This window comes from Anneissia japonica, unplaced genomic scaffold (genome assembly GCF_011630105.1).
Source record: "Anneissia japonica isolate Jap-2015-1 unplaced genomic scaffold, ASM1163010v1 scaffold1165_len1893470_cov193, whole genome shotgun sequence".
Classification (NCBI taxonomy): Eukaryota; Metazoa; Echinodermata; class Crinoidea; order Comatulida; family Comatulidae; genus Anneissia; species Anneissia japonica.
The window spans coordinates 1,230,622-1,244,734 of NW_022709613.1; the positions used below are offsets into that span (position 1 = coordinate 1,230,622).

Consider the following 14,113-nt stretch of genomic DNA (forward strand, 5'->3'; position numbering starts at 1 on the left):
TAGATACGCCACTGACTTACATGGCCAGATGAATGAAAATACTCAATCGATGTGCCACCAAATTGTAACCAGCCTTCACCATGCCCTCACGATGTCTCCGGGGACGCAACTGCTAAAAACCTATTTTTGGCAGCGAGGACGCTACCAATAAACAATCAACAAACTACCAGGCTTCTGGATTGATTTGCAAGGTACTACATGGCTCAACTATTTTTTACTTAGGGGTTAATTGGTAAAAATCGCACGCAAATCATACGACGTCACTGACATCGCCGGGGACGGCAACTCGATTTTGGGATTAATTTTCCGAATTAAGTTATACTAAATAACTTCTAATGACAACCTATTGTCTTCAGTTGTCTTTGTTGGTCATTCAACTGTCGTTTTATCTATTTTTTTCGGTGATATTTTCGTCGGAAGGTATCAAGATGATAAACAAGTTTCATTAGACTAAAATCTTGCTTATGCCACTGCGGTGGGGTTCCAGGCAGCCACGGATATTTGACGAATTATGGCGAATTTTTATTACTTATTTGATAGGCATCGAGCTACTATAATATGACTTCATGTAGGCTATGTTTTCTAATGTCGAAATCAGCTTCCGAAACCAAAACATTTTGAATAAAACAAGAAACAAAGAGTTTGCAATGTAACCATCTAATTTCCTTACAAATCCTCTTTCTTTAAAGTGAAATTCTACATTATGGAAATTTTGCACGAAATCTGTCAACCACGATGTCAAGGTCGAGGTTGCTTCCCCTATCTCGATGTGTTCCAAGCATCATGAGGCTATCCAAACGAGCATTTGTCATAACATAACGCAAAATATTTTAAATTAGTGTCATTGAACTATTATTTTATTATTATTATTATTATTATTATTATTATTATTATTATTATTATTATTATTATTATTATTATTATTATTATTATTATTAGGCCTATTATTATTATTATTATTATTATTATTATTATTATTGGCGCCACCATTGGATTCAATAATATGCTGTATCTGCTTTGCTATTTTCTATAGGTGAATAGGACCTAATTGTAACTTTAGAGGTGAATATTTATTACTTCGTAATTTGCATAACGAATTATTTATAAACCATGCTTCCTACGATGTCATTATTTAGATATAATGGCACTCGACTTCAACGGTTATTTATGCCTATATATAATTGGAAGTAAAAAACATTATTTAGATATAATAACCTTGGCACAATAACACGTGTGCATTACATATAATGAATTTGAAGTCCAAGCATTATGGTTTTGCGACAGCTATTATTATATATAATGAAATGTAAAAGCAGTTATTTGTAAATAATGAGTTTGAAGTCAATTCGTTATTTATATATAATGAAATCAGTGAACTTCTTATACAAATAATTGTAAGTTACTTTTCATTATTTATATATAATGATTTGTTACCTTTTCATTATTTATATATAATGGAATCAGTGAACTTATTATATATAAATAATTGTAAGTTATTTTTCATTATTTATATATAATGATGTATTTCCCCTTCCTTATTTATATAATAATGAAGCCAGTATTTATATATAAAAATAATGTTTGGTTAGCCTTTCATTATTTATATATAATGTAATCAGTAAACTAATTATATATAAATAATGAAACGTTAACGAAATTATTTACATATAATCTTTTAGACGTAAACGCACTATATATAAATAATGGGTGATCTAGTCAATTATATGTTAAATAATGAATTATATATAAATAATTGTGTTAAATAATAAATTTACACTTGGCGCCTCATACATTTGTACCCCCTAGAGACCCGAAATGAAATAGTAGACTCCAAACAGACGTAGTGCGGTTATGGAGATCGAACATGCCCGAAGCCTGTTTTGGCATACTTATAATTGAAAAGTCGGGCGAACAACATAACCAAAGAACACACTACTGTAGGCCTACTCTAGCATGAGTGAAGAATACTATTCGTGTCCATGGTAATTTGAATGTGCATTCTTTGTATGTGCCATAACATAACTGAGAACATTTCATGATCGTGGCTTATAGAATATAGGCTAGGCCTAGGATAGTACTGTACTACAGTACTATTACAGTATTATTACAGTACAGTACTACTGTAGTAATAATTGTAGGCTAGGCCTAGGCCCTAGCCTATTGTACAGTCATGTGCTCTCTAGCGGCACCCGGTCCGGAGGCCTCTCCAGGCCTGCTAGCAGGCCTAGAGAGTGTCTTATTTCAGTATTAGTTATCTGTTATGTGTATTTATGTGTCTCTGTCACCCTATTCATTTCAGTTATGTAATATGTCACATATAATTTTTAAAATTATTGTCTAATTTTAAAATAGACCTAGGCCTACAGTAGGCCTATCAGCAATAATTATAAATGAAATGATAATGATATGCAAAAATAAGAAAATACTGTATTTTTAATTCATTTTAAATATACACTGAATTATTTTAAGCTTTTATTTTTAATATTATATATTGTTTATAATGTGAATTGTATTTTATTTAAATATGTTTTACTTTTTAATCTTTTGTACCCAAGCCCCAAGGGAGACCAATCTACTTGACTCACAGTCACAGTCACATAATTACAGACATAATCAATAATTATAACTAAAATTAAACACTGAAATCAAGGCCTATGGAGACACATAATTACACATACAACAGCCAAGAAATAATACTAAATAATAAATGGCAATACACGGCCTACAAAAACTGTTTTACCCGGCATAAACCGTATCTCACCACACACAGTAATACCCAACACACACTTCATAACAAACACCCATTTTTAGAATGGTATCGCCCATATAAAATTTGGTGGCCAACTTGTATACGTGATCCACAGCGATTACGAAAAATTGACATGCTGTCATGATAAATCACATTGGTTGGTACGTTACTCCCTGATAGGCCCATACCATACATATATGTCAGTTAAACTTTCCTAAGTCGACTGTGCCTAAGTCGAATAATAATCGAAAGTTGATCTTATTTTACATGCTAAATTGTTGTGTTTTCTATAAATTAACGATCTGTAAGTCAAATTTTATCAAAGTTGAACAACATTTCAATGGCATTTGGGATTCAACTTTAGGCAAGTTCAACTGTAGACCGATAGGCTTGATAGATCACACAGACAGTGAGTGAACAGAGTGATGTGATAAATAATAGTAAGATTATAATAGGCCTATGAAAATGAAAATAACCACCAGATTATGCAGTACCTTAAGATAAAAACTTGTCGTAATGGGAAAATTTAAGGGAGTATAGGCCTCAAATAGATGATCAACAAGCATAATCCAAAGAAGAAGCCCATCTTGACTTGAAGCCACCTCTTTAATATGCAAAAGTAGCCTTGAAAAGAAGCCCATGGGCTTTTCCTCAAGAAACATGGGCTTTTTTTTTCGAGGTAGAACAGTACATGCTCTGTACAGTACATGAAGTCCAAAAACAAAATAAATTAAAAGCATGCTTGGTTTATAAAGTAGTTTCAGTGATTTAATGCCAGTTAATACACTCCATGACACATTAGAATGTAATATAAACAAGTTTTTAATTTATTACGACTATCATATTTGCAGAATAATTAAACTGACAGAAAAAGTAACATTTTGGTGCTAGGCCAAAGAATGAGGCCTCTCCAGCTATATCTTCGCCTACTGAAGACCCATCCTTACAAGACTCAGGCCACAGTTACAGGTTAGTCCCCAGTTAAAGGTTTACAAAAGTGATGTAAAACATCCTAAAATGGAATTTTGATGCTATTTTGCATCTAAGACCAAAACGACATGAATGGCCACAGCCTATCAACATTTGAAGCTAGATTACTGTATCTTTTGAAACTAATAGTGAGTGTGCTATAAAGCATAAAAGCATACCCTGGTTATTCTACTTGACATTACAAATGGCAAGTGAGCCACTCAACATTTGTAATAATTTAAAAAGCAATTGTCAAATACAGCGGTGGAGTCCTCTAAGACATAAAATAAGAAAAATCTCATGTACATTTTCATACATTTTATCAGGTACTGAGCAGTGTTCTGCTGAAGCCGTTAGTTTGTAAAATAAAATAAAAATACTGATATAGGCCTAGGCAGGTAGGTTAAATAAATGAACATTATTCCAGCCTAGGCGATCACTGTTTGTGGTGTTTTTTTTTTGTTTTTTTTTAAAAACGTTACACCACACTCAAATGGAGTAACACTGCATGCATAGCTGAATTTTTTTTGACAAATTTTACCAGAAAAAATTTTTCAGTTGGGAGAGCAGCTTAGCTCAGTTGACCAAAAATTAATGGTAGTGACTGAATTTTCTGAACTGTGGAGATTTTCTTATTGTTACATTTATTGTGGCTATTATTTATTTGATATCAATTTTTATTTTCAGGTTGTCTTTTCCTAGTAGCGGATATTATTTCGCAACAGCTCATTGAAAAAAAGGGACTTAAGTCTCATGATGTTGTGCGTACTGTACGTCAAACAGCATTTGGGTTTTTATTTACGGTAATTAGGCCTCATTTATTATTTACAGTATGCCTCCAATCGCCAAATGCAAGCATTAAAATGATAAAAATATGAATATCAAAATTAAAAAGTGAATAACAATTGGAATTCGGGATACTCTTTTATGTGTTTTACATATAAACAATCAGGGGCTGTTTCAGAGATGTCCGAAAGGTGGGGGAGAATGGGGGACCAAAAGTGGGGCCGATTGAGATAAGACTATCCTAGGGTGTCTGAAATTTTTGTGTTCTAGACACCGAAAATAACCTCTCAGGTGTTTTGGGCGAAACAATTGTACATAGAATATACTGTATATGATTTTAAAATTAACATTTGAATCGCATATTTACAGGGTCCTGTTCTGCATAAATATTATACAATTTTGGAAAAATATGTTGGTGGACATGTCATGATTCAACCAATCAAGAAGATGATTATAGATCAGGTAAGAAAACTGATTTGGCATTATTTGATTGAAATATGATCAAACTTTAGGTTGTTTGGTATAGGTATACAGTATGATGTACCAATGTAATTGCCATATATGTCATTTAATATATAAATTTGCTTTGTGAAAGGTAAATAATGAAGAGAACTTGGTGACAGTAGAAAGTGAAATCAAATTGGATTTACTTTTCAAGTGATTTTTTTTTTCAGACATGTTTTGCACCGGCGTTTATTTTTACATACTTCACTGTGATTGGATATACTAGTGGAATGAACACAACTGAAGTTAAAGAAAAGTTAAAAAAGGTTTTTTTTATATATATATATATTATAATTACGCTATGTTAACCATTTTACAGTCTTTTGCCAAAAGAAATATACATGTTTATTTGATTTTAGTACCGTATGTCATACAATATAACAAAAATTCACTCCTCACACTTTGTGAGTTGAACATAACTTAGTTAAATTTCATTCCAAATTATACATATTCTACAGAGTACCCATTTGTCATCAAAAGAGAAAAAATAAAGACACATGTACCATATTATTTTTACTTCTTTCTTTGTTATCTTTCAGGATTATAAATCTACACTGCTTGTAAACTGGACGGTGAGATTACAATATTCATGATAAAACCTTTGTTTATTCTTGCAGGCATGCTTAATTGTAGTAAACATACACCTTAAGTGTGGTAGAAGGAAATAAGTTTTTTATACAGTATTTTAAAACTTTCTTGGGTTACCCTTGTAATTAATGTCTTATCTGTTCTTAATTATATATCTGTTCTTTGTTTTATATTTAAGAAATGTTTTGTGATTTTAATTCCTGAATAAAATGAAATGACTATTGTATCCCTTTAAGGGAAAACGCTCATGGCGCCCCTCCACAAGAAGTCAAAATATGACAAAAAAGAAAAATCATGGAACCAGATACAGAACCAGAAACCAGTTATATTACATGGGTGAGCGTCACTCTGTGTAGCCATGTACGCACAAATACTCCACATAAAGTGGTATGCTGGGCTGCAATAGTTTCCACCTTTGGCCTGTGCCTCAGGCTTGGTTATCGTGTTGTGATGTTAAATTCACCCTATTCTTTTTTTAATTTTTAGGTCTGGCCATTTGTACAAATATGCAATTTCTACTTTGTGCCTCTTCAGCACAGGTATGTATGTACATAATAAAGTCAAAATAAATTTTTATGAATGACTCATGTTACCTGATTTTAGGTTACTACAGTATACAAGGGCGGATTTAGGTGGGGGTGGGCCAGCCTGGAAAGTTAAAAAAAAAATTGATTGCTCAAAATGCCTCAGAGGTTATTTTCAGGCGTCTACAAAACAAATATTAGGGTAGTGTTGTCTCGGTCGGCCCCACTTTCAGCTATAATCATTTAAAATTGTTTAATTATTAAGAGCAGTGTTGATTTAACAATGAGGCATGTGACCTTGTGTCCTGAATCAATTTATTATCAATGAATAGCTTAAAAATTTACTGGCCCCAAGAAATTCAGAAAGAAAAAAAAAAATGAAAATAACATTTTGAATTTCAGTACTATGCATTTAAAGAACCTATAAGTTGTTAAATCATTCACAGGTCAAAAAAAAGTTAATGCCTCTGGAATTTTCTTTTTTTTTTAATTTGTAGAGTGATAACTGCAAACTCTGTTGCTGTAGTATGGAATACATACCTGTCATGGAAAGCTAATGCTGTGAAGAAAGATGTCGCATAGCAAAAGATGAATTAAAATTACCTTCATCAGGTATGATAAAAATATAGTATAAACAAAACCAAACCTGATGGCAAGTGCACAGTAGTTGGTTGGTTTAACATCGTGGCTATATTTTCTATTTTTATGAATTTAACTCATATGGTGTGGAATAAGATAATAGCATTTGCGTTGCCAAAACTCGACCAAAACGAAATCTGTTCCAAAAGGTCACTTTACTTCAATGCAGATTTTAGCCCTACCAGCCAAAATGTTAGCAATTCTAGAGACATTTAGTGAGAAAAACACTGATGACAAACCATCCATGATGTTTAAATATTTATCCTTGTGCAACACAACAAATTTTATTTATCTTATTAATTGCAGATAATAGTTGGTTGGTAAACATTTAAATTATCCTTCTATATGTTTTTACAATAATTTAGCTCTTCATTCTGCAACTGTATTGAAGAAGAATAAATCCTCATTAAACAATCAGTCTTATTTAAAATTATATGCTGGATATATGCTGGATACATATTGTTATGTAGGCCTAGTTGTATAGACCATTTTATCGGATTTATTTTGAAATAGCACCGCCAACATCTCGCAACTCACTAGGGGGCTTCCAGCGGCCTAGCCTGAGCAGCTGGCTAGTTTCATTAGAGCATCTCGCAGTGGATAGCGCTGCTAGACCTTTGCTACGGCAGCAGTAGACAACAGATACGATCTTGCTAATAACTGTACAGTAATTACTGTACAATATATGGAAACATTGAAATAGTCTTTTAAGACTTGGACTTATTTTTAATATAAACATTTTATGTTTTTTCTGTTATAAAATATTTGTGCTCGTTAGTAATTTAGTTTTCATTGTTGATTTAATCCATGATGGTAACTACGTAGAGCTAAATGCTAGGCCTCTGAAAGTCCCCCAGTGGTAGTTGGCAGGTTATAGGAAATTTTCATTAAAAATTTCGTGAAAATTGTCTATACTGTATGTTAGAGATTTTAGCAATACTGTATTATACTGTAGTGATTTGGTTTGCTTTTACTGTATACAGTAGTGTAACTATTCCCTCCATAGTAGTAAAGTATAAAAAAATATTCTTGCCAATGAATGAACAGGACAGTAACTGACAATTTAACTAGCTGTTTTTAGATTTTATTATTTGGTAGTACAATAATAAATAAATGATAATGTTTATACATTTTGTTTGCAGAATGTTGAGTAGGGCCTTTTAATGTTGCATTATTAAACTTATTACAATTTGCATGGAAAGCAAGATAGGGCTAAAAATATGAGCAAACAATTTACTATAATTTTCCAAGAATTCCATATGAATATATTCTATCAGTAATGAAAATATTAGTTTATAAAAAACCAAATCCATCAATTGAATAAAAACCTACCAATGAATGTAACTGATACTGATATTTAATACATACTCCAAGTATTGAAATGGCAAATGCATGCCATCCAATACTTGGAGTATGTATTATACTTTCTTATCTGAGATTAATCAGTGGACTTTTCAATATCCTAATCTGTTGTGAGATAATCTTAAATTTTGTAATGCGATGTATATAAATGGAGCATTATTTATTATCATCTGTATTAACTGTAAGAAGTTCACTACTTATTGTATTAATAAATATCTATTAACTATTAATATACTGTAGATTGTCCAATTATTTCAGTCTTAGAAGACAGTCAAGACAGCCTTGAAAAAAACTTTAATACAGTACATATGCCTAATTATTTTTATTTAGTAGTACAGTATGTTTAACCAAATAGGGAAGCAATTTTATCAAGAGGAATGTGTGGCCCTGCTGCTTACATAAAAAAAACTATTATGACAATATCCATTTAACTAGGTATATAATACTATGTCCACCGGAGGCAAACACAAGACCACTCTCTGGAAAAAGATTCCAGCCATCCAGCCAATCTTTGCATCTGGCTGCTGTGTAGCTTGAAGATCGGCCTAGAATATATGTGTAAGGATGTTTCCATCGTGTCAGTATTTTATGGTTGTTTTTGTATCGTACAAGGACATCATTATCACCCGACAGAATAAAATAAAATTTTAGTCCATAACCTAAAAGAAGTTGAATGTCTGTGTCAGATGAAATAAATCTGTGAATGAAGAAAAAAAAAGATAGTACTGCATTGCTTGGTTTACAGTGTAAAATTACACCAAGGATAAACCAAGAAGTTCAAATAGGGTACTTCTGATAGCAGGTTGGACAGTATCATGAAGGCCCATGAAGGGACTTTCACAGAAGAAGGTGTATACCGTCTCACCATTGTTGGGGCTGAGATTTATGATTAAGCATCGCCAGATGACCAGAAATGGCCCCCTTGAATCTGCCACTTATCCCTTATTGTTTCCCGAAGAGTGCAATACTTTCTTTAAAATTGAACATATAATCATTGAATTATCTCAACTGAAAGACGTGCTATTGCAAAATGTATTGGAGCCTTAACACACTGATTGGATTTGAACCAGTGACCAAAGATCTAATATTCCTTGCTGAGGGCAGTAATTGAGAACACAAGACCACTGGCTCGACTGAAAGATGGCATGTTATTGGAACTTGCATTTCAAGCAAGGTTTCTCTGCACTTTAGTGCACACCCAGTGGCTACCACCAGTTTAGCTTACTGAGCTATGCTGCTCATATAAATGATATAAACAACTGATATGAAATTTGATTTTTTTTTTATCAAATCATCTCTTTTCCAACCACAGCTGTTAATTTCATCCACATACAATACTGTACTTACCAATTCTATGGACTACAGTAATAAGAATTTGATGACTTAGCTTTCACTACCTATAATTGACATATTTTTTTTTGATTGACACTTGACTTAAAAACTTTATCTATATCAGCGTGTGAGTCAATCGTACCACATTCTGTTTCTATATAGTTTTTTTGCATGAAAAACACCGCCTCTTTGAACATAGATAACAACATCTTTAATTGTACAGAAGCATATTTACCTTTCATATTGTAGGTTTTGAAAGTTCCATATATGGATTCCCCTTTGACATGCACATACAACTTTGGAACCATCAAATTGAAGATGAGGTAGAAGGGGGTAAGTTACAGCTTTGTGGCCAGCAGGCACATGTAATGTTCCTAGACAATTGTTACTTTCACTTGATATTGGCCACACCTACAGTAGGGGAAATGGAGATAATGACACTAATGATTATGTATTAGGCGAGAATTTTGTTATACCTTGATTTTATTTTTTTAAAGATCATCAGAAGAGGGTGGAAAAAAAATAAAATAAAATTTTGTTATTTGATTTAGCAAATAGTTTTGCCAAAAACATCCAGACGGGAGGAGAAAATAAAAATAAAATGTTATTGGTGAATGTAAACAGTGTAGTAATGGGATGGTTAAATGCTTTAAATTTATATACCGGTAATTAGGCAGGAATATACATATCTTATTTTAAAGCAGTGCTGGGCATAATAAAATAATTGGCCAAAATAATAATTGAATATTAATAATTTATCATAATTTGTCTAATAGTAATACTACTGTACATAGCAAGCACATACTTGCCTTGATAATATTATCTCTATCCATTCCCAATAGCACTAAAGCTCCTTCACAATGGGAAACTGAATCCACAGAGCTATTCTTTAGCATCACCTGAAATGAAATCAAATATAAAATAGATGCATTTTATTTAGACTAGTCCACAAAAGCTGTCAAAAAATACCTAAATAGAAATGTTGGTGTCAATATTGAGTATTTGTGGGAAATTGAGGCTTGATACAGGTAGGGAGAGGGCATCTGCCTGCAAATGCCCTTTCCTCACACACTAAAAATTCTGTAAATATTTTCTCCTACTAAAATCCTGAATGTTAATTGAGAATAGGAAAATATTCCAAATGTACACTTTTTAAAACTGAAAAGTTTTCACATTTGGTGGATTCTATACAAGAATGATAGTACAACGATGTGCAGGAGTCAATTTAGGACCCTGGATCCAATGCTGACTACACAAGTTATTTAGCAACTCTATCAAGAGCCTACCTTTGTGACCCAGTCTTGATGGCCATAAAATGTATTAAGACATTTGTCTGATTTCAGTGACCAGATTTTAACTGTTTTGTCTGCTGAGCCACTCACTATTATTTCAGCAGCAACATCAAAGTCTATGCTAGAAACTGAAAAAATATGTACATAATAGGGAACATTTAAGCAGGCCTTAATTTAATGAATGTTTTCATAAAACAACTGAACAGGATAATAATCATTAATATCATCTTACAGGGATGTAGTTATGGTGGGCGGGGCCACCCAGTCTGAACTCATTTCATGGCCCACATCCACTCATTAACCCACTTTTCCATCCTTAAAATCCACTCTTATTATTTTGAGTTTAAGTTTTAATGTTATCAATGTTTAATGAACCTGGATCTGAAATGCTTTATCACCCACCCTTAGTTTTCTACAGCTACATACCTGATCTAATTTGCTATCAATGTCATTGTCCCAGTTTGGGCATCGTCACGGTTCTTGTCGTCATCATCATCGTAATCATTTTAATTGTTTTTAACAGTTGAGCTATAAATTTTTTAGCATTTACATATTACTTTATTAATATATATAAATTAAAAAAAACAATACTGTACATGTTATATTTTTTAACTTCTGTGACAGTACATAAAAACTAATGAGGCTTAGGGAGTGGTGTTGTGTGTCACTGTCACTGAAAAAAAAAATACATTTTTTTTACCTAGCACACTGTTACTGGAAGGCAAGTTGCAGCTATATTCTCTCTAGTTTGCTATCAAGAAAAATCCTACCTACACTTGTGTGCCCAACATACATCCTAATGTTACGACCTGTCTCCATATTCCATAATCCAACAGAACAATTGAAAGAAGCAGTTACAAGAGTGGTTTCCTCAAATTTGAGATCTGCACAGCTGTGTGTCTGGATGATCTTCTCACACCTTCCATTATGTATATTCCATATACAAACTGACAAATCATCTGATCCTACATTTAAACAAACAGGGGGCTGATTGTGTGAGGGGATAATTGGGAGAAGGGGATAAGGTTAAGTTGAAGAGGAGGCATTAGCTGATAAAATATGGTGGTATGCGGTGATTTTTAATTAATATTTTTTGCTCAGCACATTTCCAGTGGGCAGGATGGTTGGATGTAATGGTTTATGGTCATAAAATCTGTCAAAATTATAAAAATTTACAATTTGAATTTTAATAAAACATATCAACTTTCACTAAGACAGATTAAATTTTATACTATTGTTTTTTCCCTTAAGACAGACAATATATCATATTTTTAATCTATATTTCTTTATTTATATACCTGTCAACTTCGCTGGCGTCCGATGCGCAAGACAAACAAAAATGTATTTTGTATATAGCGCTCTCTATGTAAGAATCACAAAATAATACAGCACCCTCTACGCTATTTTTTTTCAATTGTATTAATCGAACTGCTACTGATTACCATCGTCAGTGGGTAAAGCTTTGTTAAAATAAATATATATATATGGCCTGTAATCACATTTTAATGACAAATTCACTTCATATTTATGAATTTTAGGGTATACATTTTTATGATGCATGAGATAATACAACATTGGCATGAGACGTAGAAAGTGGTTGCTCGTGCGTGAGACTAACGCATTAGGCGTGAGAGCTGGCAGGTATATATTTAATTTATATATAGAAGTATAGGCCTACAAATTTCAATTACAAAACCTAATTGATTTTTGACTAATTTTATTATTGAAAAAATGGGTTATGTGTATGTTTTCAGAAACGAGTTCTGCCGTTTGTATTCACATATTTTTAAGTCTAATTTAACAAAATTAAATAAAAATAGGTGGATTGTTAGAAAACCCACCTGAAGCTAGATATCCATCTGCATGGTAGAGTGCAGTGATTCGCTGTTTATGCCCATGTAACTCTTGCGTTGAGAAGGCAGTTCCGTCTTTCAGAGACTTCAGCTTATATGAAAAGTAGTGGGACATTCTCTTCCAATAGCTGGCACTTTTTTCAAAACCACCATATTTCATGTTTAGGCCAAGCCTTCCACATGCATCCAGCCAGACATCTAAACAGCCATTTATGACACAATTCCAGTGTTTACTCACAAGGCAGCATGTATTCAAAGAATCAAAATCCAGCCACTTGATGAGTTGATATGAAAGTTCAAGGGGTAGCAATTTCAGAAAGTCTCTCTTCACAAAGTTTGGAAGTTCTTTGGAAAGGTAGTGCAACTGAATAGGTCCACAGACTTGGATAAGTGAGTCCAAGGCATGACATTTCTGCACATCTGATAGTTTTCTAGAAAATGAATGCAAAGTTGTATCTAGCCACTTATTGAACAGTTTATTTTCCATTTTTCCTTCAAATCATCTAAAAAACAAAGAGACTTGAGGAGTTATGAAGGGTGGAGCAAGTCAAACAATTCCATTACTGGTAGTACACATACTGTAAAATATTTTAATTGAGCGGATGATACATCAAAAACTAGCTCACAATTGTGTGGAAAATCACTTCTCCGTGATAGTGTGTAGCCTAGGCTAAAAAATATGCTGCCATCCTTTATGAATTTATAAATCATTAAATTTATAATCAATGAATTATATAGTACTAAATTAGATATAAAAAATGTATATATGTATATTATATACAATTGTGATTTGCCTATCCGCACTGTTAAGGTAGGCCAGGAAGGTGTACAACAGGAAAGCCTCTAGTAGTAGGTGTTCTTGGTTTGTTATATGTCTAGGCCAAGCCGTCCAACCACCGAGTCTAGCGCGCTTCTATCCGCCTCAATCAAGCCCAATGGCTAGTGTTAGGATAAGCCTAGTACAACTAGGCCACTACCCTTAGATAGATCTAGGCCTAGATAGTAGGGCCTAGCTAGGCTAGGACTAGGTCCCAGCCCAGAAGGAGGGTAGGTAGGAGCCTAGCTAGGCCTAGATAATTCATTTCATGATGTTACATTTTCCATAACTAAAATATTACAAAATCCCACAAAAACCACACCATTATTCAAAACTCACATATTGCGCTAGGCCTAGCCAACTAAATATTATTAGCCAATTTAGATTTCCTAAATTCTATGAACGCGTTATCAACTTCACATGTTCGCTGTTTTTGTTTTGTATTTTTTGCACCTTTGACCTTTGACACTCTTCAAAATAAATATGGAGCGCAGTGCACCACGAAAAGGACCGTCACTAAAAATAGGTCTTCAGATTTTCGTGGGTTATCCTTGGTGTATAAACCCATGTTTATTCCTTTCTTATACTCCCATGTGTATTCCTTGGAATAAACCCATTAATCCCCGTCCAATATAATAATATAATTATAAATAATATAATATAACAGTAATATATATATATATATATAGGCCTAGGAC

At 33.1% G+C, this 14,113-nt stretch overlaps 2 protein-coding genes across 2 annotated transcripts; one reads left to right on the plus strand and one right to left on the minus strand.

The window, feature by feature from the left end:
• Window positions 1-1,849: 1,849 nt before the first annotated feature.
• On the plus strand, window positions 1,850-8,353 carry LOC117106872 (protein Mpv17-like). The gene is made up of 8 exons (XM_033248370.1): window positions 1,850-1,982; window positions 3,601-3,718; window positions 4,406-4,521; window positions 4,874-4,966; window positions 5,179-5,274; window positions 5,548-5,580; window positions 6,083-6,135; window positions 6,618-8,353. The coding sequence occupies exons 2-8, from the start codon at window positions 3,649-3,651 to the stop codon at window positions 6,700-6,702; spliced, it is 546 nt and encodes a 181-aa protein (XP_033104261.1). The 5' UTR covers window positions 1,850-1,982; window positions 3,601-3,648; the 3' UTR covers window positions 6,703-8,353.
• A 156-nt stretch (window positions 8,354-8,509) lies between these two features.
• Window positions 8,510-13,992, minus strand: LOC117106871 (F-box/WD repeat-containing protein 2-like). Its single transcript, XM_033248369.1, has 7 exons — window positions 13,755-13,992; window positions 12,587-13,101; window positions 11,516-11,710; window positions 10,740-10,873; window positions 10,263-10,352; window positions 9,689-9,864; window positions 8,510-8,818 (listed from the first exon to the last, which is right to left on the minus strand). The coding sequence occupies exons 2-7, from the start codon at window positions 13,083-13,085 to the stop codon at window positions 8,533-8,535; spliced, it is 1,380 nt and encodes a 459-aa protein (XP_033104260.1). The 5' UTR covers window positions 13,086-13,101; window positions 13,755-13,992; the 3' UTR covers window positions 8,510-8,532.
• Between the last annotated feature and the right edge of the window lie 121 nt (window positions 13,993-14,113).